This window comes from Cebus imitator, unplaced genomic scaffold (genome assembly GCF_001604975.1).
Source record: "Cebus imitator isolate Cc_AM_T3 unplaced genomic scaffold, Cebus_imitator-1.0 Scaffold10, whole genome shotgun sequence".
Lineage (NCBI taxonomy): Eukaryota > Metazoa > Chordata > Mammalia > Primates > Cebidae > Cebus > Cebus imitator.
In genome coordinates, this window is record NW_016107325.1 from 3,768,761 (window position 1) to 3,793,318 (window position 24,558).

Genomic DNA, 24,558 nt, shown 5'->3' on the forward strand with positions numbered 1-24,558 from the left:
GTTTCCGTTATGCTGCCGCCTTCTTTTTTTTTTTTTTTTTTCGAGAAGGAAATTTAAAGAGTTAAAGGAAATATATCTACAAAATATGCTCAGCAAAAGAAAAAAATGTATTTGTTCAGGAAAATAAATGGAGGTTGATACTATCTTGAAAAAGGACAAAGAAAAGTCTGATAAAGTAGTTCACAGGATTAGAAACTGGAGTATAACAGGCATGTAGTTTAGGTTTAACATTCAGATCAATGTCATTTGCAGTCAGTGGCTACCTATGTGTTGCTATTCGTGTTATGATGTATCAAAAGCTCCTTAGTCATAATATTGCTGCTAAGATGGTGAAGAACATCATGTGTGTAGGATGACAAACTTTCAACTCTCTTCCACTGAAAAACCAGGCCCTGAAAGTAGTTTTTATAGAATGTAGAAGAGAAGACACAACTCTATCTTTGTTTCCCAAATGTTTGCAGTTGATGCCAAGGCTTTTAACTCAGACTTCTCATACAAGAAGAAATTACAAATTGGAACAGACCAAATTCACTGATAAAAGTGATCTAATATATAATATGCTAGATCATACAGCTAGAGGCTTCTCAGCTTACTTGGTTAGATAAATAAAACCTGGACACAGTGACGACCTGCATTTTATAAAGTTGAGATGCCAGAGCTTCTGGCATAATGTGGAAGAAGAAATCCAAAAGTGTAGTGTGATCAGAATGTAGAAGTGAATTTACCACCTGCAAGCTGCATACTCACCCTACTCCTGGTACCAATTATAGAGCTGACAAGATCTACTCAGAAAGAAGAAACCACATCAACAATCTGAACATTTAACATAAAGAATATTGATTAATAACAGAAGATTAACTACTAAGAGGGATAAAGTGACCTCTAAATAATACAGGAAAAGGAGATGTAGGGAATACATGCTTTTTGCAGGGCTAAGGTAGAGTCATGAAATAAAGATAACCTTGGAAGAGGGACTTTTCCCTCTAACCCCTTCATTCATCCAAGGCTAAGTTTCAGAATTTGTGGGAGAGGATGTGGCTATTGCCCACTGGATGGCAGAAAAACTCAATGAGGTATCACAGTCAAGGCTGACACACACAGAACACTGCCTGCTAAGATACCAGAAAACCTTGGCTTGGAACCTGTCAGCTACAGTGGCAGTAAAGTTAGCTTGATAGCCACCTACTTTCCAAAACATGGAAGTTGTCTGATGAGATGCCAATGAAACTCACTTGATGGTGTATTCTACTGGGTCTCCTGACTATCACTGGATCTCCTGGACACCACCAGTAGAGAAGTTGTCAGCCAGCAAGGGAGCCACCCATTGGCAGCCACAGCATAAGAAAAAGAAGAAAACACTAGAACAAGAAAAAGAGTTCCCAGCCACACACAGTGGCTCATGCCTGTAATCCCAGCACTTTGGGAGACCCAGGCCCAGTCATTCAAGACTAGCCTGGGCAACATAGTGAGATACCATCTCTGCAAAAAAAATATAACAATTAGCTGGGCATGGTGGCATGCACCTGAAGTCCCGGCCACTAGGGAAGCTGAGGTGGGAGGATGGCTTAAGCTTGGGAGGTGGAAGCTGCAGTGAGCTGAGATTGTGCCACTGCACTCCAGCCAGTGCAACAGAGCCAGACCCTGTCAAATAAGAACAACAACAACAACAACAACAACAAAAGTTGAAAGAAGAAGAAAAAGAAGTATCATCTTCTTCCAGTGTTCCTCCAGGACCTTCTACTAACAAGTACTAAGATTGCAACAAGCGGCAAAGGAGAAAAGAATGATTTACAGCTGAAAGGCAATAAACTGATAACTTGCAAAGTTGGGGATAGATATGAAATAAAACTTGCCATATGTGATAACTGTTGAAGGTGAATAATAGTTACACATGATTATTCTGACTACTTCGCAGATTTGAAATTTTCCAAAATAAAAGGTTTTCTTATTCACTCATTTCTAATGCACTGGAGTTAACCCACTTGCCCTCAAATCCTGGCTTAGTCACTTACTGGCTAATTATTTTAGTGCTTTGCTTCCTCATTTGTAATAATAGTAGCTACTTCATTTCGGATATAGGAAGGGGTTAATAGATATTTCATGAAAAGCGGTTAGAGGAGAGCTGACTTGCAATAAATTCTCAATAAATTTTATCTATTATTACTATTTGTATTATTTACACTGGTACTGACACCATGAACATACTGCAAAAATAAAAGTTGGTAATTCATAGGAAATTAATCCAGAGATTCTGTTGATTTGACCTTCAGAATGCTAATCTTATCTATATAGATCTGTTATATATTAGTCCTTCAAAGAATAACTTACCTTATCTTTGATTTTGTCAACTCTAGTATCCAAAGGCTGGTTTTTGCTTTGTTCCTGGCTACATTTTCGATTTCCTCCACCTGAGCTTGTACTTTTAGTTTGTCCCATGGAACTTGAAGCAGTAGTGGATAGTACAGATGTATTGATACCAATTACAGATGATGTACTATTTCCATTTATTGACCCATTTACACCTTGAAAATAAAAATAAACATATTTATACAATGGAATATTATTGAGTGAGTTAAGAATGAAGTACGGCTACATGTAAAATTGAATGAACTTGAAAATGTAAGTGAAAGAAGACAGAAAAGGTCTTATTGTATGATTCCATCTATATGAAATATTCAGAATAGGTAAACCTATAGAGACAAAGTGAAAACTGATGGTTGCCAGGGGCTGAGGGAGAGGGGAATGGGGAGCAACTGCTTAATGGGTCAAAGTTTCCTTCTGCAGTGATGAAAATGTTTCAGAACAAGACAAGAGGTGGTGGTTGCACAACACTGCGAATGCATTAAATATGCCTAAATTGTTCACTTGAAGATGGTTAATATTATGTGAATTTCACCTCAATTAAACAAAATGTTTAGAAAGATGATGAAATGCAAATGTTCTCCTTTAAGAGCAAACTTTGTAACACTTAAGTGAAAACAAATAAACCATCTAAAATGTTTTAAGTTTCAAATTATATTCTAACAAGTTGTTAATTGCAGAAATATTGTGATCATTTAAAAACAGTACTAGGTTATGAATTTTAATGAAATTAACACTTAATTACAGAAGAAGTAACACATTGTATTGTGTTACATATAGGGAGGTAATGAGATACAGAGGAAAAAGCAGAATTGGGCTCAAATTCTGACTAGGTCACATCCTTATGTAAGCAGTATTTTCTTGAACAATTTATTTGATCTTGGTTGCAAAATTAAAATACTAATAATCTCAAAGAATTATTGTAAGAATTAAGCAAGAAAATGTGAAAAGGTCTAGCATAACACTACAAAACTGTTATTAAGGCCAGGTGTACACAGTGGCTTATGCCTGTAATCCCAGCACTTTGGGAGGCTGAGGTGAATATTGTTTGAGGCCAGAAGTTTGAGACCACTGGCAACATACAGAGACCCTGTTGTGCAAAAATTAAAAATAAATTTAAAAAATGTAGTGAGGCATAGTGGTGCATGACTATAGTCCTTGGGAGGCTGAGGCAGGAGGATCACTAGAGTCCAGGAAGACGAGGCTGTCACAAGCTATGATCACACAACCCTACTACTGCCTGGCAAAAGAGTGAGCCCTTGTCTCTGTTAAAACAAACAAACAAAAATAATAAAAATGTATTAAACCTGAATGTTATGAAAATAATATTAGAATGGAAGATTTATTGTACTTCACTTATATTAATGTGGATACCTTTTTCAGGACCATTTCGATTACTTTTTCCTGAAGTCCTTGAATGGAATGAAGAAGAATCATTATTCTGGGCTGGGGGAGCAAATAGTGGAGGAATCCCCAGTAATGGTGGAAAGAAGGTTGCTCCTGTACGAGTATGAGCATCTGTTGTTCGCCACCATTCTGCACCTCAAAACCAAACAAACCAACCAAACAAAAATATATAAATTAACTTTCCAGTTAATGTCACAATGGCTTTCTATGTTTTATTTAAAAAAACAAAAAAACAAAAAAAAACCTTCAAGTTTCATCTTGGAACAAAACTGCTGAATTACTCATACTTCTGATCACTTTTCTAATTTTAAACACTTGAACTTATACACTTATCACTCTTCTCATTAGGCCAGTATCTAAGGATCTTCACTTGGCAGCTTTGTAGTGTTTAAGCTTGTAAAGGTAGTCAACAGTTTAAAAAATGAAGGTGAAAACTCGGAATATAAATGAAGTATTTCACTCTTTGGTGACTTATCCCATAACTTTTCTCATCTGTTTTAAATCCTTAGAATTTAAGTTTATATCTACAACCTATGTTAAGACTTTCCTCAAATTACATACAACATAAATCTGGCTCTGATAAATCAGATAGTCTAAATAATAATACAAAACTACTATAATCCACTATACCTCGAGTATGATTATGGAAGAAAACATTCTATACTTAAAGATAAGCATAAATATAGCAAAATCTGGAGGCCCTTTTTATTGTCTAAAAAATAAGTTCTCAAAGAAGATTTCAAAAACAAGTAATTTCACATTAAAATATAAAAGATTTATAAAGCTTCTCCTCTTAATGTTAATGATGAAAGACTGAATTTTGTTTTTACTTCCTCTCATAAATTGCAGACAACAATAATTGTTTTATTGATATAAAATGACCAAGTGGTAGAAAATCATTCAATAAAAGGTAAATACTTAAACAGTCTCTCTTAAAGTTTTAGAAAAGGAAATAAGCCAAATTTTATATGTTTTTCAAGGAAGGATGAAGTAAATTTGTATTGTCCCATCTAAAATCTCAAAAACAATCTTCTTCGACTGGCTAGTCCACTATATTATCAAATCAGTTATTATCTTTCAGACCAATCTTCCAAAAACTATGGTGTATTTTTCCTTGACTGTGACAACCATAAGAACATTAGAGGAAAAAATCCCACAACAATACAGTATGTGAAAGCTCAAAATTGTCAGTATATTGCATTTTATAATCTTTAAAACTTTTCTAGGAATATCCCTTCATTAAAAGTAGAATGTAAAGTGATATGCACCTTCATTATCTAATCGCAAAATCTGGCTTAAAAGAAAAGTGACATTTTCATGGTAGCTGCCATTCTCAAAAGTCTAAAAAACAGTGTAAGTAGAAAACTGCAAAATCTATTTTTCTGCACTGTAGGAAGGCGTTACTAGTAAAATGACACCAATGTATATTCAGCTGTGCCTGAATAATGAGAATGGAACCAAGAATAACTATACAAAAGCATTAGTCATTTATCCACTGTTTAGATGAAAGATGTACATTTAGATAGGAAGAAAAAGTGTGTATTTTAGGCTTGTATCAGCACAGTCGGAGAATTGTTATTTACAGGCTTGAAAGCTAGGTTCTAGCTAGCTGATAAAAAGTTACTGTACTGAGGACCTGGCACAGTGGTCCATACTTGTAATCCCAGGGCTTTGGGAGGCTGAGGTGAGAGGTTCACTTGAGGCCAGGAATTTGAGACCAGCCTAGGGCAACAGAAAGAGATCCTGTCTCTATGAAATATTTTAAAAAGCAGGGGAAGGACTGAGGTTTCCCAATGATATTTGCATAATTTAACACAGAGTCTGTAATTAAAGTGGAATTCATAGACTTTGTAAACAACTAAAAAATTGGTAAGGTAATCAAAGTGTAATAAGATTCAAATATTTTAGACATAAACTCAGAAAAAAAACATTTTAAAAAGTACTTGAGAATGTCAAAGGTAAAAAAGCACATAGCTGGGCGTGGTAGTGCATGTCTGTAATCCTCAATACTCAGGAAGCTGAGGCACGAGAGTCACTTGAACCTGGAAAGTAGAGGTTGCAGTGAGCTTGGATTGCGCCACTACACTCCAGCCTGGGTGACAGAGTGAAATTCTCTCTCAAAGGAAGAAAAAAGTAAATAAGCACACAGTAGAGATTAGGAAAAACAATTGGAAAATGTGTGTTAAAAATAGCCTGATACCACAGAGGAAAATACAAAACAAGTAAATAAGATCAATTAAATAAAAAGATGCAAGTGGTAGAGCTTCTGAATGTAAATTTTAGAAATGTCTGATATTATTTCACAGGAAATAATTTTTGTTAAGTGACAAGCTTACCTGTACTCTAAATTTAGGAAAATAAAATTTAGTCACAAACCAGCTTGTTGATAAAATGAAAAATACAAAATAAGGATTACATAAATCAGTATATGGTAAATTTCTAAGTATATTCAAAAGAAGTAACAACATAGTATTTAACTTTTTAATTTCTTTTTTTTTTTTTGAGACAGTGACGCTCTGTCACCCAGGCTGGAATTCAGTGGCCTGATGTGGGCTCACTGCAACCTCCATCTCCAGATTCACATGATTCTCGTGCCTCAGCCTCAATGGTAGCTGAGATTACAGGCCTATGCCACCATGCCTGACTAATATTTGTAGTTTTGGTAGAGATGAGGTTTGGCTATATTGGTGAGCCTGCTCTCAAACTTCCAGCCTCAGGTATCCACCCATTTTGGGCTCCCAAAATTACAAGCAGGAGCCACCACCATGCCCAGTCAATATTTAACATATTTAACTCAAAGATTCTATTAATAATACTTCAGAGGACATAATGGATCTCAATTTGAACCTAGAAGATTGAGCAGAATTTAAAAATCTTTCATACTTGGCAGAGCCAAAAATACTTTGCAAAAATTCATGGTAATTTAATACCACAATTAATTACCAAAAAGTACAAATATTTTAAAAAATTACCATGAAATACTATTTCAATATAAAATGGAAATAATTTTATTATGCTAATATCCATTAAATAATTTTACATTTATTGATTTAATCTTATATGCATATTTTAGAAAGTACATAAAATGTAAAAATAAATTATTCCTCAATTAAAATTCCTAGTAATATCTTCCTGCTGTGTCCTCATTTATTTACTGGGTTATTTAAAATTGGCAATTTTGTTACTCTTCCGAATAAAGCCAATTATAGAAAATTTATATTTAAGTTACTGTATGAAATCTACAAATTAAACAAAATGAATCTTTGAAAACTAGGCATAGTCTCTGCCCATTTGGTAAAAAGTATGCTCATCTAGGCATACTTTTATCAATAAAGACACTGTCTTGTAATTGTTTATCCGTCTCCTAAAAACTGTAAGCAACTTATAACTGGCCTTGTTTGCAGAGAGGAGTAGATGCCCAAAGAATACTGTACATTAAAGACTAAGTGAAACTTTTTGCTGGGGAAGCTATAAAAGTTTTTTCTATATAGTGAAGTATTAACATTATTGAAATCTAGATAAGTAATTTTTCTGGTTGGGGGAGGTTTTGAGACAAAATCTCACTCTGTCACCCAGGCTGGAGTGCAGTAGCAAGATCTCGGCTCACTGCAACCTCCACCTCCCGGATTCAAGCAATTCTGCCTCAGCCTCCTGAGTAGCTGGGATTATAGGTGGGCGCTACCACGCCTGGCTAATTTTTGTATTTTTAGTAGAGACGGGGTTTCACCATTTTGGCCAGGATGGTCTCGATCTCCTGACCTTGTGATCCACCCACCTCGGCCTCCCAAAGTGCTGGGATTACAGGTGTGAGCCACTTTGCCCAGTCCCAGATGAGTAATTTTTTAAATGTGTTAACCACCATCATTCTAGTACAAAGAACATTTAATTTTAATAATACAGTATTTACACTGTGATTTAGAAATGTTCAAAAGCAACAGTGTAATAAAACAGGATAAAACCATAAAAATATTTAAGACACCAGTAGCTATCTATATTGTTATTATCTATTTTGATATTTATTCAGCAATGATATTTTCAGTAAATATCTGTGGAAAGCTTTTCTTACGAAACAATCATGCTAGGAACTGAATAAATTCCTATTAATATTTTTGAAGGAAATGTTAATACTTGGTTTAAGACTTCTTTAACTGTCCACTCACATTGCTCCTCCTCAGTGTCCTCGCTTCCCAAACAACTGAATTGAAGAAGTAATATGACTCAAGGAATAGTACTTGAACTATACATTTAACCATCTATCCTTTCTACATATAGTTTTAAAAACACTTCTTTCCTTTTAAAGAAGCATTTGATAAATTATTAACCATTAAAGTAGGCAAAAGAAAATAACCATGATAGTTACCAATTACGGACTAATTAAGTACACCAGGCACTGTATTTGGCACTAAATATTACTTAACTCCTTTAATCCTCACAAAAACCCGATGAGTCAGGTACTATTATTATGACCCTCATTTTTCAGATGAGAAAACTGAGGCTAAGAGGCCAGATAATTTCTTCCAGATCACACAGCTATGAAGTAACAAAGCCAGATTTAAATACAGGCCTATTTGTCTCTAGAATTATGCTATAATGTTTTAAATTATTTTACGTACATTAATACATGCAACCCTTACTAAAATTTATTAAAGTCAAATTAATCTATAGAAAACACATTCAAATTTAGGCTTTCAAGATAATATAACAAATTAAAGCCTGTTTGTCTAACGTTTTAATTAACTAATGTCTTACTGAATTACTAAATCCTTATAATCTATAGAATTTCGGATAATACAGATCCTCTCGCCATGTAAGTGGTACAACTGTATAGTTGTTTTAATCAAATACAGAAAAATAGGCCAGGCATAGTGGCTCAAGCCTGTAATTTCAATAGTCTGGAAGGCCACGGCGGCAGATCACTTGAGGTCAGGAGTTCAAGACCAGCCTGGTCAACGTGGCGAAATCCTGTCTCAACTAAAAATACAAAAACTAGCCAGACGTGGTGTGTGCCTGTAATGCCAGCTACTCGGGAGCTGAGACAGGAGAATTGCTTGAACTCAGGAGGTAGAGATTGCAGTGATCTGAGATTGCACAACTGCTCTCAAATCTGGGCAACAGAGCAAGACTTCATTTCAAAAAAACCAAATCAAAATAGAAAAATAAAGAAATTTAGGAGTCTAGCTCATTTTCCTTACATAGTGAAGAAAGTGAGAACCTAAAATAGGACTGTAAAAATACTTATTATATAAATGGAACTTCAGTTTCACACTAAGTTAAATACGTTTTTTAAAAATCAAATAAGGCTCAGAAAAATTCATTCAGCTCTACACTCAGAATATATATACTTTTCTGTATATTATACTTCCATAAAAAACATGAGAAAAAACTTGCCTGAATTATTACCTTCTGTGATGGACACCGGTTTCTCTAGTTAAATACCTGGATATCTAACTAACTGCTCTGCCACCTAACACACTTAAGGTGTTTAATTTTTTACACATGATAAATAGGATTGAGCCAATTCTTGCACCCAAGTTACAATACACCAGGCATTACACTATTCCTTTTGTTCAACAAATTACTGCTTGAACATTCTTAAGCTTTCCTCCTTTCCATGAACACTGTTTGTAACAGATGTTTACCTGGAAAAGATGCTAGTTGGGGATGTGCTGCTAAGGCTGTGGGTGTACCAAGTGTCCCCAAACCACCAAATTCTGAATGCCCTGAGCTGGCTGAATGTAGACCAAAGACTGGGTGGCTGACCATTGGGAAGGCACTCGACACTGTGGACAGGTTAAACGGTTGATCCCCAGCTGTTCTGAATAAATGTCCTGGGAGGAAAAAAAACACACTTAAAGTTGGACTATAAAAACAGACGAGAATTATCTGATTTCAGTGTTTATAGTTAAAATTTATAATAATTTACCTATTTTTATGTTACATTTTTTCTTCTGCATTTTCTACTCTTCAAGCCCTAAAAAATGTTTCTAGAAACATGAAAGCACGCTAAAAATAATTAAAATGAATGGTATAACTTTACTTACTTTGAATTTGAGATTTGAGAACCCATGTTTTAAGTAATTTTCACTAATTAAAATTGTTTGACCTGAGGAAGTGAGGCCAATTTTCTCTTAATATATGTACATTAATATATTATCAATATTTTTTACTCATAAGGAAAAAAAAATCCTTTTAATCTAAGGTTGAAAGCCACTGAAGTAAGTCCAGAATCTGTCACCAAGTTAATACTCAAATTATCATACTCTCAGCAAGGAGATCCCAGTTTCAACGTGCCAGAGTTGAAGCTCTCATCTCTAATACAGTCATGAATTATTTAATGGCAGGAATTCAATCTAAGAAATGCATTGTTAGGTGATTCAGTCATTGTGCAAACATTGTACAGTGTACTTATACAACCTAGGTGGTACAGTCTACCACCTAGTCTATAGGATACACCTAGACTATAGGATACAGCCTGTTGCTCCTAGACTACAAACCTGTTCAGAATGTTACTCAACTGAATACTGTAGGCAGTTGTAACACAATGGTAAATATTTGTATATCTAGACATAGCTCAACCTAAGAAAAGTACAGAAAAAATATGGCATTATAATCTTATGGGCTACTGGCATATGTAGCCCATAAGAGTATAATATACTGAAATGTTGCTACGCAGTATATGACTGTACTTCCTAGGTGAGAAGAGTGTCTTGACACCAAAAAGGGAGTAAATTCTAGTCTAATAAAACAATGCACAAGACAATATAAGAACTTAATGAATACACTTACAAAGATATTTCTAAATGTATTCACAAGTGGTTATCAATATAAAAATCATTTTTAACTTTCTCATAGTAAGGCAATGTTCAATTCAAATGAGTCTGACTTTTCAATTCTATTTTTAATCTAAAGAAAATCTAATAGTAAGCGTTATAACTCCAGGTCGGAATGTTATATGATTTTTAAAAATGGCTTATTTTTCATACTTTGTAGGAATTTGGCAGAAAATTTTTCTAATACTTAGAAATCTTCCCTGTACTTCCAGGAAATAATTAAGGTAACCTCGCTTGCTACCGGGAAAAGAGAATACTCTAGGTTATCTTACGAATTTACTGTATAAACAGTATTGTGCTCTGTGTTAAAACTAGAATAAAGCTTCCTTATTATCTCTTGTTTATATTACATCAGTCCTGACTGTGCACTGCAATTTAATTAGTTTTAACATAGTATGTTTGAAATTTCCAAATATAAGTTTAAAATAGTGTATTTACTGTTCTCATTTAGTCATTAATCAAATCTCTTCCCTTTTTTTTCTTGCTCCCTGAAAACCAAGGGGTAGTCCTAAAAAAGATCAGAGTGTACCCTCCAAAATCTGATATAAAGCCTATATTCTTTTTTTTTTTTTTTTTTTTTTTTTTTTTGGGACGGAGTTTCGCTCTTGTTACCCAGGCCGGAGTGCAATGGCGCGATCTCAGCTCACCGCAACCTCCGCCTCCTGGGTTCAGGCAATTCTCCTGCCTCAGCCTCCTGAGTCGCTGGGATTACAGGCACGCGCCACCATGCCCAGCTAATTTTTTGTATTTTTAGTAGAGACGGGGTTTCACCATGTTGACCAGGATGGTCTCGATCTCTTGACCTCCTGATCCACCCGCCTCGGCCTCCCAAAGTGCTGGGATTACAGGCTTGAGCCACCGCGCCCGGCCCAAGCCTATATTCTTTATTAAAATAATGCTGTATTCTTTACTGAAACAGGAAGATATGAATGACTTTAAAAATAATATTTAAATAAATTGTATTAACTATGTTTTACATCAGGCTATAGAGAAAAGTTCTGATTCAGGATAGTGCTCCCACTACAACAAAGCAGTAACTAGATCTCACAGGGAAGATCCTCAAAGTGTCTTTACAAGGAAAGCTCACAAAGAAACTGTAAGTTAAGAGGACAAGGAAAGGGCATAAACTTGGGTGTCTTTTCTAAGTCAGCTAATCATTGTTTTTGTTGAGTTGGTTCTTCTGCGTTATTAGAATGGACTGCATTAGCACTGAAGATGAGTCAAAATAAAACAGAGTATGCTATTGCCAAAAAACTTACTCAAATGTCACTATCTTTGAGACCAGTGATAGGCTACCAGAAACAGTGTGTGGTTTTTTTTTGTTTTGTTTTTTTTTTGGCAAGTTCTCAGAAACCCAGCTAGTTTCTTCAAAAAATGAGCTTGTAACTTTAAATACCAGTGTTTACTTTCATATGTTATTACATATAAAATCTCTGGTTCTCACCAATCAATTCAACTTCCTGACTCAAATTTACTTAAATGTTTTATTTATAAACATACTATGATCAGTATGTTTACACTTCATCAGTACATTACATTTCTTTCTCCATCAATTTGTGTGGTAAGCGAGTTGAACTGAACATTGCAGTTTTGGGGAATTCGGGGTCATTTGTAATTTATATTTTACAAATTTTAAATTGTATCAATTACATGTATGTAGTCATGATTTAATACAAAGAAATTTGAGGGAAGTAATCTCAAAGCTACAAAAGATATATTAAATATGAAAATTCAGAACAATTTAAATTATCAATGATTAGAAACTGATAGAAATACTTCTGTAATAACTAATTATAATTACAATTAGTTTTAATAAATAATTGGTAGTAATAATTGGTAGTAATTAATAAGTAATAAATAATTGGTAGTATGCAGCATTCTTGGATGTATAGTTACAGCATTAATTTCATTATTGGGAAGAAGCAAAGAAGCTAAACTTTGTAGTCTCACAAGCAGAAAACATGAGGAATAGGTAAATGAAGTTATCACTCTTGCAGCAACAATTAAGAACCAATAATAACATAATTTGACAACAAAAAGTTCTTTTTTAAATCTAAAAAGAATGGAATCTGGAAGCAATTAAGTAGAAAATTTCAGTAAAATGAGCTGTCTGCATCACAGGTTCAAATGGAAAAAGATATATAGATCTGTACACAAGAATGACATCTATGCCTGGCAATAATGCAGAGATGGGCGTTCAGATCAAGGCTACTTCAACTCCACTTTCTAATTCTTTCTTCTAAAATTCTTGGTTAAAATAATTAAAGCATGGAAAGCATCCTTAGTGACGATGAATCTTACAGGTCCACTCCTTGCTGGTGAGAAAAAGATTTACTTCTATATTTAGTAAAGTAAACTACGATCACTTATCACGATTGTAGTAATATCTTTTTTTTTTTTTTTTGAGACGGAGTTTTGCTCTTGTTACCCAGGCTGGAGTGCAATGGCGCGATCTCGGCTCACCGCAACCTCTGCCTCCTGGGTTCAGGCAATTCTCCTGCCTCGGCCTCCTGAGTAGCTGGGATTACAGGTACGCGCCACCATGCCCAGCTGATTTTTTGTATTTTTAGTAGAGACGGGGTTTCACCATGTTGACCAGGATGGTCTCGATCTCTTGACCTCGTGATCCACCCGCCTCGGCCTCCCAAAGTGCTGGGATTACAGGCTTGAGCCACCGCGCCCGGCGATTGTAGTAATATCATACATTAAAAAAAAACAGGAGGCTGAGGCAGGAGAATTGCCTGAACCCAGGAGGCGGAGGTTGCGGTGAGCCAAGATCGTGCCATTGCACTCCAGCCTGGGTAACATGAGTGAAACTCCGTCTCAAAAAAAAAAAAAACACGAGAGACTTCCTCTTTCATGTGGAACAGTTATACTACAGAAAGGAAATAATTCAAGTATACATTTCACAATTTTACTATATTTTGCCTTTATAGCAAGAATTTAAAACTCAGTGATTTTTTTAAAAAGTAAACTGTCTCATTAAAAGTTTCCGTAACGTTATATATATAAATTTAATACTGTTTTTTCTACCTTTTACAAAACACAGATAGTATTTCTGTGTAAAAATCTTCCAGAATTATTCTGTTATTTAACAGTTTTAGTAATTGAAACATTTCATGAACATACCTATTAAACATCAGGTGCTATGCTCAGTAACTGGCATACAAGGATGAGTAAGACAATTTTCTGCCCTCAAGGAACTCATGTTTTGAGCATAGTTTAAACAGTACAAGAGTATTTTTATACCATAATGTATAAGTTTGTTAATATTTCAGTATTACAAATCAGTACTGTCATATACAGGACTCAGTAATATATCCCAAACACCTAAAACAATGTCTGGTACATAACAGACATAAAATAAATTTTTTTGAATGAATTAATTCACTACTCATTTAGAGCAGAAGAGGCCTATCCATGGGACTCCTTCCAAAGGGTTTCAATCAGAACAAGAAGCTGTCTTGAGTCTTTATGCAAACTTGCAGTTATGCTTCCTAGATTCCTTTGCCTTATTTCCTCAACCCCTGATCCTCTTTTGTTAATATCACCACTGGCCCTTTATTTCTCCTTGATTGCATTTAGGTCATGCATTGGATTTGATCACACAAAACCCTACCACCTCCAGGATCTTAAACTCTTTAAGTTTCACCCTTGAACAACAATTTTCACATTTCCATTCCCTTATTTCTCAGCATGACCTTTAGTCTTTCCCAGGGCCAATCCTGGACTCTGTCTATCTGTCTCTTTCCCCTTCAACACTATCAATATCTCTCCTTTGTTAACCTTAAAGGAAAAGTCTTATACTTGCTATGTCTGCTTGCTCATCACTTCTCAGAATCTTTTAACATTTGTGCCAAGCGTCAAGCCTCCCGTCCACTTGGTCTGTAAAACTGAAGTTTTCCTTACCACTAGATCCCTCTAATCTTTATTCTTTTCATTCTCAACCTCTTATATAAGTCTGGTATTCCTGATTGCCTCTTTCTTCTTCTTCTTCTTTTTTTTTTTTTGAGATGGAGTCTTGCTCTTCACCTAGATTGGAGTGCAGTGGCACAATCTCAGCTCACTGCAACCTCTGCTTCCTGGGTTCAAGTGATTCTCCTGCCTCAGCCTCCTGAGTAGCTGGGATCCAGCTGTGTGCCACCATGTCCAGCTAATTTTTTTGTATTTTTAGTAGAGACAGTGTTTCACCACGTTGGCCAGGCTGGTCTCAAACTCCTGACCTCATGTGATCAGCCTGCTTCAGCCTCGCAAAGTTCTGGGATTACAGGAGTGAGCCACTGCTCCTGGTCCACTTTCTTATCAAAACCCACTTTCATCCTTAAGGTCTAGGTCATGGAGGCCTCTTGATCCTCTTCTCAACTATACATCTTTCAATAATACTTTCTCCTTTATTAGATTTTCTTTTGCTTTTACTTTTCCCTAAATGTAAAAAATTCCTAAAGATTTTATCCAGCTATCTCCTTCCTTCTCCTATGCTTTCTCCTATAATATTTCACATGCTTATGCTGTTTAAACTATAACCTCTATGCAAATGAATTATAAGCCAGAATTTTAGATTTCTGAGGCAAAAATGGAATCTTATTTACCTCAGCATCTCCAATAATCTGAAACACAATAGGTACTTAATAAATTGTTTCTCACTGGTATATTTTTGGTTACATTATCGTCCACTTGAGAATCTCCAAAGCCTATATAACATGCTTTTTGATTTCTACCCTTTATAACTCTATTATATACTAATCATTTCAAAAACATATTCTCAAAAAGTATTCCTGAATCTCCAGAAAGATAAATCTGGGGCCTCCTTTCAGTGTTCACATTATTGGAAATTTGTCTTTTATCATACCATTACTAGGGTATAAAAGTTATGAAGGAAACAGCCATTTCTTAAGCCATTTTTACTATTTACAAAACATTGCACAAAGCAAACTGTTATCAGTTGGCAGAGACAACACATCATAAGCCTGCTGTAGGCACCTCCAAAATAATAGTTTTCAATTCTTTGTTTCCCTCCTCTTTTAAAAGGCTAGAATGCAGCAAACCACCATGGCACTTGTATGCTTATGTAACAAACATGCACATTCTGCACATGTACCCCAGAACTCAAAGTATATAAAACAATTCCAAAAAAAAGGCTAGAATAACCAGGAGTCATTCTTTAAATGATTAAAATATAACATGTCACTTTGCTCCAATTGCAAAAGTTGCTCACAAGGTTAGTAAAAGCTCACTGGGTATTTAGAATGATATCTCTCTTGCGGCTTTAATTTTTTTATACAGCAGGGGTTGCTGTTTTGATTACATTCATGGCTCCACTGCCAGGACAATGTCCTTAGTCTTCAACTACGTTAATTAACATTTCAAACTACTGTTCATAGGAAAATTTTGATCACAGACTGATGATAGCTCAGTCAATCCTATAATTAGATTTAAAACAAAGCATATTTAGTATTAATAAAAGAGCAGAAAGACTCTTAAACAAAATGAAATACAATTCAAGTCAAGCAGGCTCTATTAACCTAATGACTACAAATTATTATTATTATCCAAAATTATTTGGATATTCGAATGTTCCACTTTTAGAAAAGCAAATGTTTCTTACATTAATATACTTAATATCAACAGATTTATTGCTCACAAATAAAACTTGTCTTGATGAAAGCTTTTGAGTTCTGCTCACAGAGAAAACATTTGCAAACTGAAGAATTATATGATAAAACAGTATTTTTAGAAGACCACAATTTTTTATAGATACTAACATTCAAACATAGTTTCAATATTATGAATGTAAATCTTATTTTAGTTTCTATTTTAAGATAGTAACTGTATACATTTTACATAATGAAAATTAATATACATCTGCAATGCCTATGTTCTCAAATTATAATAAGCTGAATACTTTTTAGCAAAGCATTTCAAATTCTACTAGCCAAATCAAATCACTATATACAAATGTGATTGAAATCAATACACAAATGCTGGTGTGTGTCAGTAACAAGGCATGGTAACTACAAATGCCTTTATTAATATTAATGAATAATTCAATAATGTTTTTCCCCAATAAGAATGAAATTGTATAAAAATTGAGCTAACGCGGCCAGGCGCAGTGGCTCAAGCCTGTAATCCCAGCACTTTGGGAGGCCGAGGCGGGTGGATCACGAGGTCAAGAGATCGAGACCATCCTGGTCAACATGGTGAAACCCCGTCTCTACTAAAAATACAAAACATTAGCTGGGCATGGTGGCGCGTGCCTGTAATCCCAGCTACTCAGGAGGTTGAGGCAGGAGAATTGCCTGAACCCAGGAGGAAGAGGTTGCGGTGAGCCGAGATCGTGCCATTGCACTCCAGCCTGGGTAACAAGAGCGAAACTCCGTCTCAAAAAAAAAAAAAAAAAAAAAAAAAAAAAAAAAAAAAAAAAAAAAAAAAAAAAAAATTAAAAAAAAAAAAAAAAAAAAATAAATAAATAAAAATAAATAAATAAATAAATAAATAAATAAATTGAGCTAACGCCTTGAACCTAAACCACCAGTGAACAAAATCTCCCATCATAAGGAAAAGTCCAGAGAGCAAATAAAACAAAAATTATTGTAATAACTAAGTATGTTAAAGCATTCAATCTTTTTAAAAGTCAAGAAAATTGCTTACCGTGACATTACTTTTTGTGTGTGTCTTTTAATCTTTCAATGCTACACAAAATTGTTACGTCATGTCTTCAAATTTTGTATCCAGTTCTTTAAAATGGTAAGCATAAATTTACAACATTACAAAATCGGCCTCTAGTGTACATCTTGCAAAGTATGACTAATCATTAAAAATATTAGTATATTCAAATAAAGTTCTTATGAGGACTTTAATTAATATCCGTAATAACTGAGTGTAATACCAAAATGAACATCATCAAAATTATTTTAACGCAATACTCTAATTACTGCCTCACATATTAAAATTCTTAAGTATATTAATGTTTAAATATTCTGAACTCATGTCTGTAACCCTAGCACTTTGGGAGGCCAAGGTGGGTGGATTGCCTCAGGCAATCCTGAGCAACATGGTGAAACCTCATCCCTACTAAAATATAAAAAATTAGCCGAGTGTGGTGGTGTGTGCCTATAGTCCCTGCTACTTGGGAGGCTGAGGCAGGAGAATTGCTTTAACACAGGAAGCAGAAGTTGCAGTGAGCAGAGATTGTGCCGCTGCACTCCAGCCTGGCCAACAGAGTGAGACTCCATCTCCAAAAAAAAAAAAAAAAAAAAAAAAAAAAAAAAAAAAAAAAAAAAAAAAAAAAAAAAAAAAAAAAAAGAAAAAGAAAATTCTGAATTCAAAATGTCCAAATTCCGTAAACCTGAACTTTGATTAAAAAACAAAAGAAGTCTATAGTTACTGGTGACAAAACATTTCTCTCCAAATAATTCTCATTTCTCTCCTGCATTCTCAAAATATTTTGAGCCAGTAAGCCTTTTATTTTAACATTTAAAAAAATGGATGGAATGGAAACAAGGTCTTTTTTAAAAGATATAAATAGGTTTTATATATCTTATACTGTATGAAATGTCATATGTTTCAGTACAGAAATATGAATATATTTGTCCCCCAAACAACACTGGTGGGGCGTGGAGTTACATACATAACATATGGTATATGCATTGTATTTTGTAAATATTAAAAGAAATTTCTTCTGATGCTAATTTGGCCCCAAGTGTTTTTTTAATTATAAATTGAAAATTCATAATGACAAATTTATAGGGTACAAAGTGATATAATCTCTGAATACAATGTAGAATAATTTAATCAAGCTACTTAACATAGCTATCACCTCAAATCTTAAATTTTGTGGTCTGAACACTTGAAATTTACTCTCTTAGCAATTTTGAAATTGCTCTTAACTATGTTCCCCACACTATGCAATAGAACTCAAAAAAAAGAAAATTTCTCCTGTCTGAGATTTTGTACCTTTTGATCATCAACTTCCCATTCTTCCAATCCCTCGGCCTTTGTAACCACCATTCTACTCTCTATGAGTTCAATGGTTTTAGATTTCACATGTGAGAACATGCAGTATTTTGTGTTTCTGTGCCTGATTTATCTTATTTCACTTAGCATAATTTTCTCTGATTCCATCCATGTTGTTACAAATAAGACAATTTATTTCTTTTTCAAGGCTAAGTAGTATTCCATTGTATATAAATACTAGATTTTTATTCACCTGTAATCAACCTAAGTATTAATACTTTAATTAATTTAATTTTATTAATTAATTTATTAATAAATAATTTTATTAATTAATACCTTAACTTGTCTATTGTTAACGGCTCTGCAATGAACATGGGAGTGCAGAAATCTCTTTGACAAAATGTTTCCAAGTCCTTTGGGTAAATTCCACAAATGGGATGGCTGGATTAAATGGTAATTCTATTTTTAGTTTTTGAGGAACATCCATACTATTTTCTATAAAGGCTGTACTAATTTACATCCCCATTAACAGTGTACAAGGGTTCCCTTTTCTCCATATCCTTGCCAATAGGCTTGTCTTTTGTCTATTTGATGAAAGCCAATCTGACAGGTATGACATGATATCTCATTGTGATTTTAATTTGCATGTCTCTAATGATTAGTGATGCTCAGCATTTTTTCATATATCTGATGGTCATTTGTATGTCTTTTGAGAAATGTCTATTCATATTGGGTTTTATTTTCATTTTTGAGTAGTTATTTTGAGATTATTTTGACTCACAAGAGTTGAAAAAATAGTAAAGAGTTCCTATGTACTCTCTAATCAACCTTACTTATCCTCATGTTAACATCTTACATGACTAAAGAATAATTCTCCAAACTAAGAAATTAACTGTGATTAAATAACTTAAATAAATAATTTATTCAGATTTAATCAGTTTTTCCACCAATGTCACTTCTCTTTCCCAAGATCCAATCCAGGATCTCATACTACATTTAGGTGTTGTGTCTCCTTATTTGTATAGTCTGTGACATTTCCTCAGTCTTGTTTGTTATGACTTTAATACACTGAAGTGTACCGGTTAGAGGTATTTTATAAAATGTCCCTCTGCTTGGGTTTGTCTGATGACTTCTCATGATTACAAGAGGTGATGCATTATTAGAAAAGATGGTCAATGTGCCCTTCTGAGAGCAACATATCTAGGGCCCATAATGTTGCTATGTAGTGCTGGTGACATTAACCTTGACCACTTGGTTAAGCTGGTATCTGCCAGGATTTGTTACTGTAAAACTACCATTTTCTCTTCAAGTGGCATTTTTATGAGAAAACAAGTCATCGGGAGCCTAGGTAGCTTTGGGAACAAAAGCTGCCGTTTAATAACATCAAACATGCCAAACAAGCTTTGTTGAAGAAATGATGCACCAATACTCAGGCAAATGACTGTTCTTAAAAGATAAGAACAACATTTAGAATAAGGTAAGTAAAATAAAAAAGAATTGTATTATTTTTAGTGTTTTTTTCTATTTTCTTACTAAAAGTATAGCTATATTTGAATAAAAGTATATATAAAATATTCTATTTTTAGCATATAGTATTTTTAGCATTTTAATCTATGAATTCTTAATTTTTTTCATTAGATCTAACAAAAATATCACAAAAGAGGAACTGTTCTTATCTTTTAATGAAAAAAAAGATAAGAAGATTAAAAAAATCCTTTTAATCTTCTTATCTTTTTTTTCATTAAAAGATAAGAACAGTTCCTCTTTTGTGATATTTTTGTTAGATCTAATGAAAAAAATTAAGAATTCATAGATTAAAATGCTAAAAATACTATATGCTAAAAATAGAATATTTTATATATACTTTTATTCAAATATAGCTATACTTTTAGTAAGAAAATAGAAAAAAACACTAAAAATAATACAATTCTTTTTTATTTTACTTACCTTATTCTAAATCTTGTTCTACTTACATTTCAACAAATAAGAAAGCCTTGGCTTTCCCATAATGAACATAAATTATTACAATCAGTTTTCAAAGTATAGACTGGGTATGTATTAGTTTGCTACGGCTGCTGTAACAAAGTACCACAACTGTGTGATTTGAACAACAGCGTTTTATTGTCTTATAGTTCTGGATGTTAGAAGTCTGAAATCAAGGTGTCAGCAAGACCATTTTCCTTCTGAAGGCACTAGGAAAGATGGGTTCCATGCTTCTCTCCTAGTTTCTTATAACACTGGGTATTCTTCTTGTGCCTTCACAGGTGCTTCTCGCAGTGTATGTCACTGTGTCTAATTTTCTCCTTTTATAAGGAGATATACATTTTAACTTGATTAGCTCTGTAAGGTATCTATATCCAAGTAAGGTCACATTCTGAAGTACTAGGGGGTAGGACTCTAACCTGTGTTTTTTGACGGGGAGGATACAATTTAACCTATAACATTTGCTTTATTTTTAAGAGTACTTAATTGACTTGAACACATTATCTTTCTCAAGTAGCCTACTACTAAAATCCCAAATTAAAACTACTAAAAAGTGAAGTAAAATAATATTTCAAAAATACTTGTGATCAAACCTTTCATTAAATAAACCCCACTGCAAAAAGAATAGACAGTTGAAAATTCAACAGCCTGGCCAGGCGCAATGGCTCACGCCTGTAATCTCAGTCCTTTGGGAGGCTGAGGCAGGAGGATCACTTGAGGTCAGGAGTTCAAGACCAGCCTGGCCAACATGGTGAAACCCTTCCTCTACCAAAAATACAAAAATTATTAGGCCATGGAGGCAAGCACCTAGCTACTTGAGAAACTGAGGTGAGAGAATCACTTGAACCCAGGAGGTGGAGGTTGCAGTGAGCTGAGATCACACCACTGCACTCCAGCCTCAACAACAGAGTGAGACCCTGTCTCAAAAAAGAAAATAAAATTCAAGAGCCTTTATTTAGGATTTACAGATGCCTGCAACATTGACACATCAACTATAAGAAAAAATTATGTTGCAATAGTTCACAGTATAACATAAATACTCAAAGAAACTTTGGCTTTATCCACAAACCATCCAGAGCAGGCCTATCTTATTCCCTGGTGATTATCTACTAAGTGTAAACTTAAGTTCTCTCTGTTTCTTATGTTGAGTTCTAGTTAAACCATAACTTTTGACTTTCAGGTTTGTTTTTTATACACTGCCTCTTCAGTAAACTCAACTGACCTTTTAAGATTCCTTATTCTGTGGCTTATGATGCCCATCCCCAACTAAAATCTGCATAGTCACTTGATATTACCAGAGAAAAGCACAGCACAGCTCAGAAAACTTATTAGAGTTAATTATTGTTTAAGTTTCAAGTCATAGTCCTATAAATTTATCTCTCCTTCCCTTCCTTTCCTCAATAATTACTTATTATTATTATATATTTTGTGCCAGGCGCTGACTGGACACATATTGGTAAAACAGATAAAGTCCTTGCCATTTTAACGTAGAAGAAGAGGCAAATAAGTAAAACAACACCGAATGTTTAATTATAAATTGTGAAGAGTGCTATGGAGGAAATTATATGTACAGCAATTACCTCGATACTATGATTAGAGGTCTAATTAAGGTCCGTATTAGTCAAGATTCTTTAGAAAACAGAACCAACAGGATACACTGATTTATTATATGTGATTTATTATAAGGAACTGAAATTATGGAGGCTGACTCAGGAAAGTTGGTGGTATAATTCTGAGAACCGAAGGGCAGATGGTGTTAAGTCCCAGTCATGGGAGAATACTGATGTCCCAGATCAATCAGTCAAGCAAATGGAACTATCTCCCTCTTCCTCCATTTTTTTGGTTCTCTTTAGTTAACAGATTAGATGATGCCCACCTACACTGGGGAGGGCAACGTGCTCCATCCTCTGATTCAATTGATAAACACCCTTACAGACACACCCAGAAATAATGTTTAACCTGAGCACCCATAAGCCAGTAAAGTGGACACAACAAATTTATTATTATAATATCTCAGGACATCTAACCTGAGACAAAGCATGAGGAAGAACCAGCTTTATGAAGATCTTCCAGACAGAAGGAGAATATATTTGAAAATCTGAGTTGGGAAAGAATGTTTTTTATCCAAAGTAAAAGGTCAGGGGGGCTGAAAGATAAAGGGTCAGAATGAGAACAGTACTGGATAAGTTTGAAAAGGCAGGAAGGATTACGTCACAGAGGATGTGCAGCCTTATGTAAAAATTAAGTTGAAAGTACAAAACATCCAACTAGAAACAGCTAGGTGAAACGGTTAATCTGGCTGGGAGAAAAGGTTAATCTAATGACTCATGTAACTCAAAAGCCTTTAGAAATGGCTCATTTTATAGATGAAGAAGCTAGATTGAAGGTTTACCAAGACCTAATTTCTCTCTCCTCTTCTGGTTCTACCTTCTCAAATGGGCCCTTCTTCCAAGGTTTCTGGAGTGGAAAGCTGCAGAGTTCAGTACAAGGAGAGGTGTTTTTCCTCCCCCAGCACCAATAAAAATCCCGGAATGGAATCTCTTCACTTTGATTAATTGACTTATATTGTGTCCATTCCTTAACAAATCATTGTCTAGGAAAGATGAGGTTTGAATTGGCTAGGCTGGGTCACATGCCACACATTTGTAGTGTCTTAGGTGAAAATTTTTTTTGAAGTAAGTGAGTTATTTTGGGGTGGGAGACAACTGCTGGTAATGGTGGAGGAGTGAAATGGTCCCATGAATCCTCCACAGAGAATAATTACTAAAATTGAGCTAAAAAAAAAAAACCCTGAAGATATGGGAAAGCATCCAGAAGCAGAAGGAAGGCAGAGAAAAGTTTAATCTGGAAATACGGTTAACAAGAAGTAAATAAAGTATGACTTTGTAGCTTTTTGGTCTAATAATGCTGCCTAAACCCCATAGTTAAAATTACAGATAATGGTCAAATAAAAAACAGCAGGCTTATCAACTAAAGGTCAGAATTCAGAGCTAAGGCAGCATCTTGAAATTCAAGGGAGAAATCTTGGTAGTGAGCAAACCACAAAAAGTATGAGACCTAAATTCAGAGTTTAAATTATCCAAATGCCTAGCTGCAAGTATAATATGCATGAATGAAAAGGGACTTCAGGGTCACTACAAAATAGCAGGCAGAGAATGAAGATAAAATCTACTCTTGAACAGCAGAGCTATATATAGCAGATCTGCGAAGTTTGATGTATTTCTTTATTTAAAGTATACTCCCTCATCGTGATTATCTCAGGCAGCAGAGAGTCTGAAGTGTCACAGTACTGAGCCCAAGCCTGGCAAAGCAACTGGAAATTAGGAGGTAATCATAGAAGCAAAAAACAAAAACAAAAACTAAAAAGAAACCCCAGAAAAGAAACAGAGAAAAGAAGACTCAACTCTACCTAAATACTTTGCCAACCAAGAATTTTCACAGGTACAGGGGAGACTCACAGAAGTCTAGCACACAAAAGCAGAAGTGGGAAGCCAAAAGAATCATAGCACAAATATTATCAGTACATTTTTTAGTCACAGTAAAACTAAAAAGGATATTGATTTTAAAAACTAAATGTTAACGACTTCCAAACAAACCATCAGCCAAAGGAGAATTAACACAGGAAAACAGAAAATATTTTTACTGGAATGGTAAAAAAATGACACATAAAACTTATGTGCTGCAGCTACAGCAGTAATTACAAGGGAAATTCATAGTATTAAATACATATATAAGAAAAGGACAAAGGTGCTAAATAAACAATCTAAGCTTATTAGACCTGAGCCAGGTGCAGTGGCTCACCCCTGTAATCCCAGCACTTTAGGAGGCTGAGACAGGCAAATTACGAGGTCAGGAGTTCGAGACCAGCCTGGCCAACATAGTGAAACTCTGTCTCTACTAAAAATACAAAATATTAACCAGGCATGGTGGCAGGCACCTGTGATCCCAGCTGCATGGGAGGCTGAGGCAGGAGAATTGCTTGAGCCCAGGAGGTGGAGGTTACAGTGACCCAAGATTGGACCAC

General features: G+C 34.7%; 1 protein-coding gene across 27 annotated transcripts in view; it reads right to left on the minus strand.

The window, feature by feature from the left end:
* BAZ2B (bromodomain adjacent to zinc finger domain 2B) overlaps nt 1–24,558 on the minus strand; it is a 334,986-nt gene that overhangs the window by 145,933 nt on the left and 164,495 nt on the right. For 18 of the 27 annotated variants that reach the window (XR_001830422.2, XR_001830420.2, XM_017546643.2 and 15 more), the window contains 3 exons: nt 9,408–9,596; nt 3,736–3,903; nt 2,329–2,522 (listed from right to left, as the gene is read on the minus strand). Coding sequence is in view for 25 of the 27 variants with exons in the window: in XM_017546643.2 (XP_017402132.1) it covers nt 2,329–2,522; nt 3,736–3,903; nt 9,408–9,596 (551 nt within the window). In the remaining 2 variants the exon portion in view is untranslated. The remainder of the gene's footprint in view (nt 1–2,328; nt 2,523–3,735; nt 3,904–9,407; nt 9,597–24,558) is intronic. The other 9 variants (XM_017546664.2, XM_017546673.2, XM_017546754.2 and 6 more) reach the window with 4 other exon arrangements.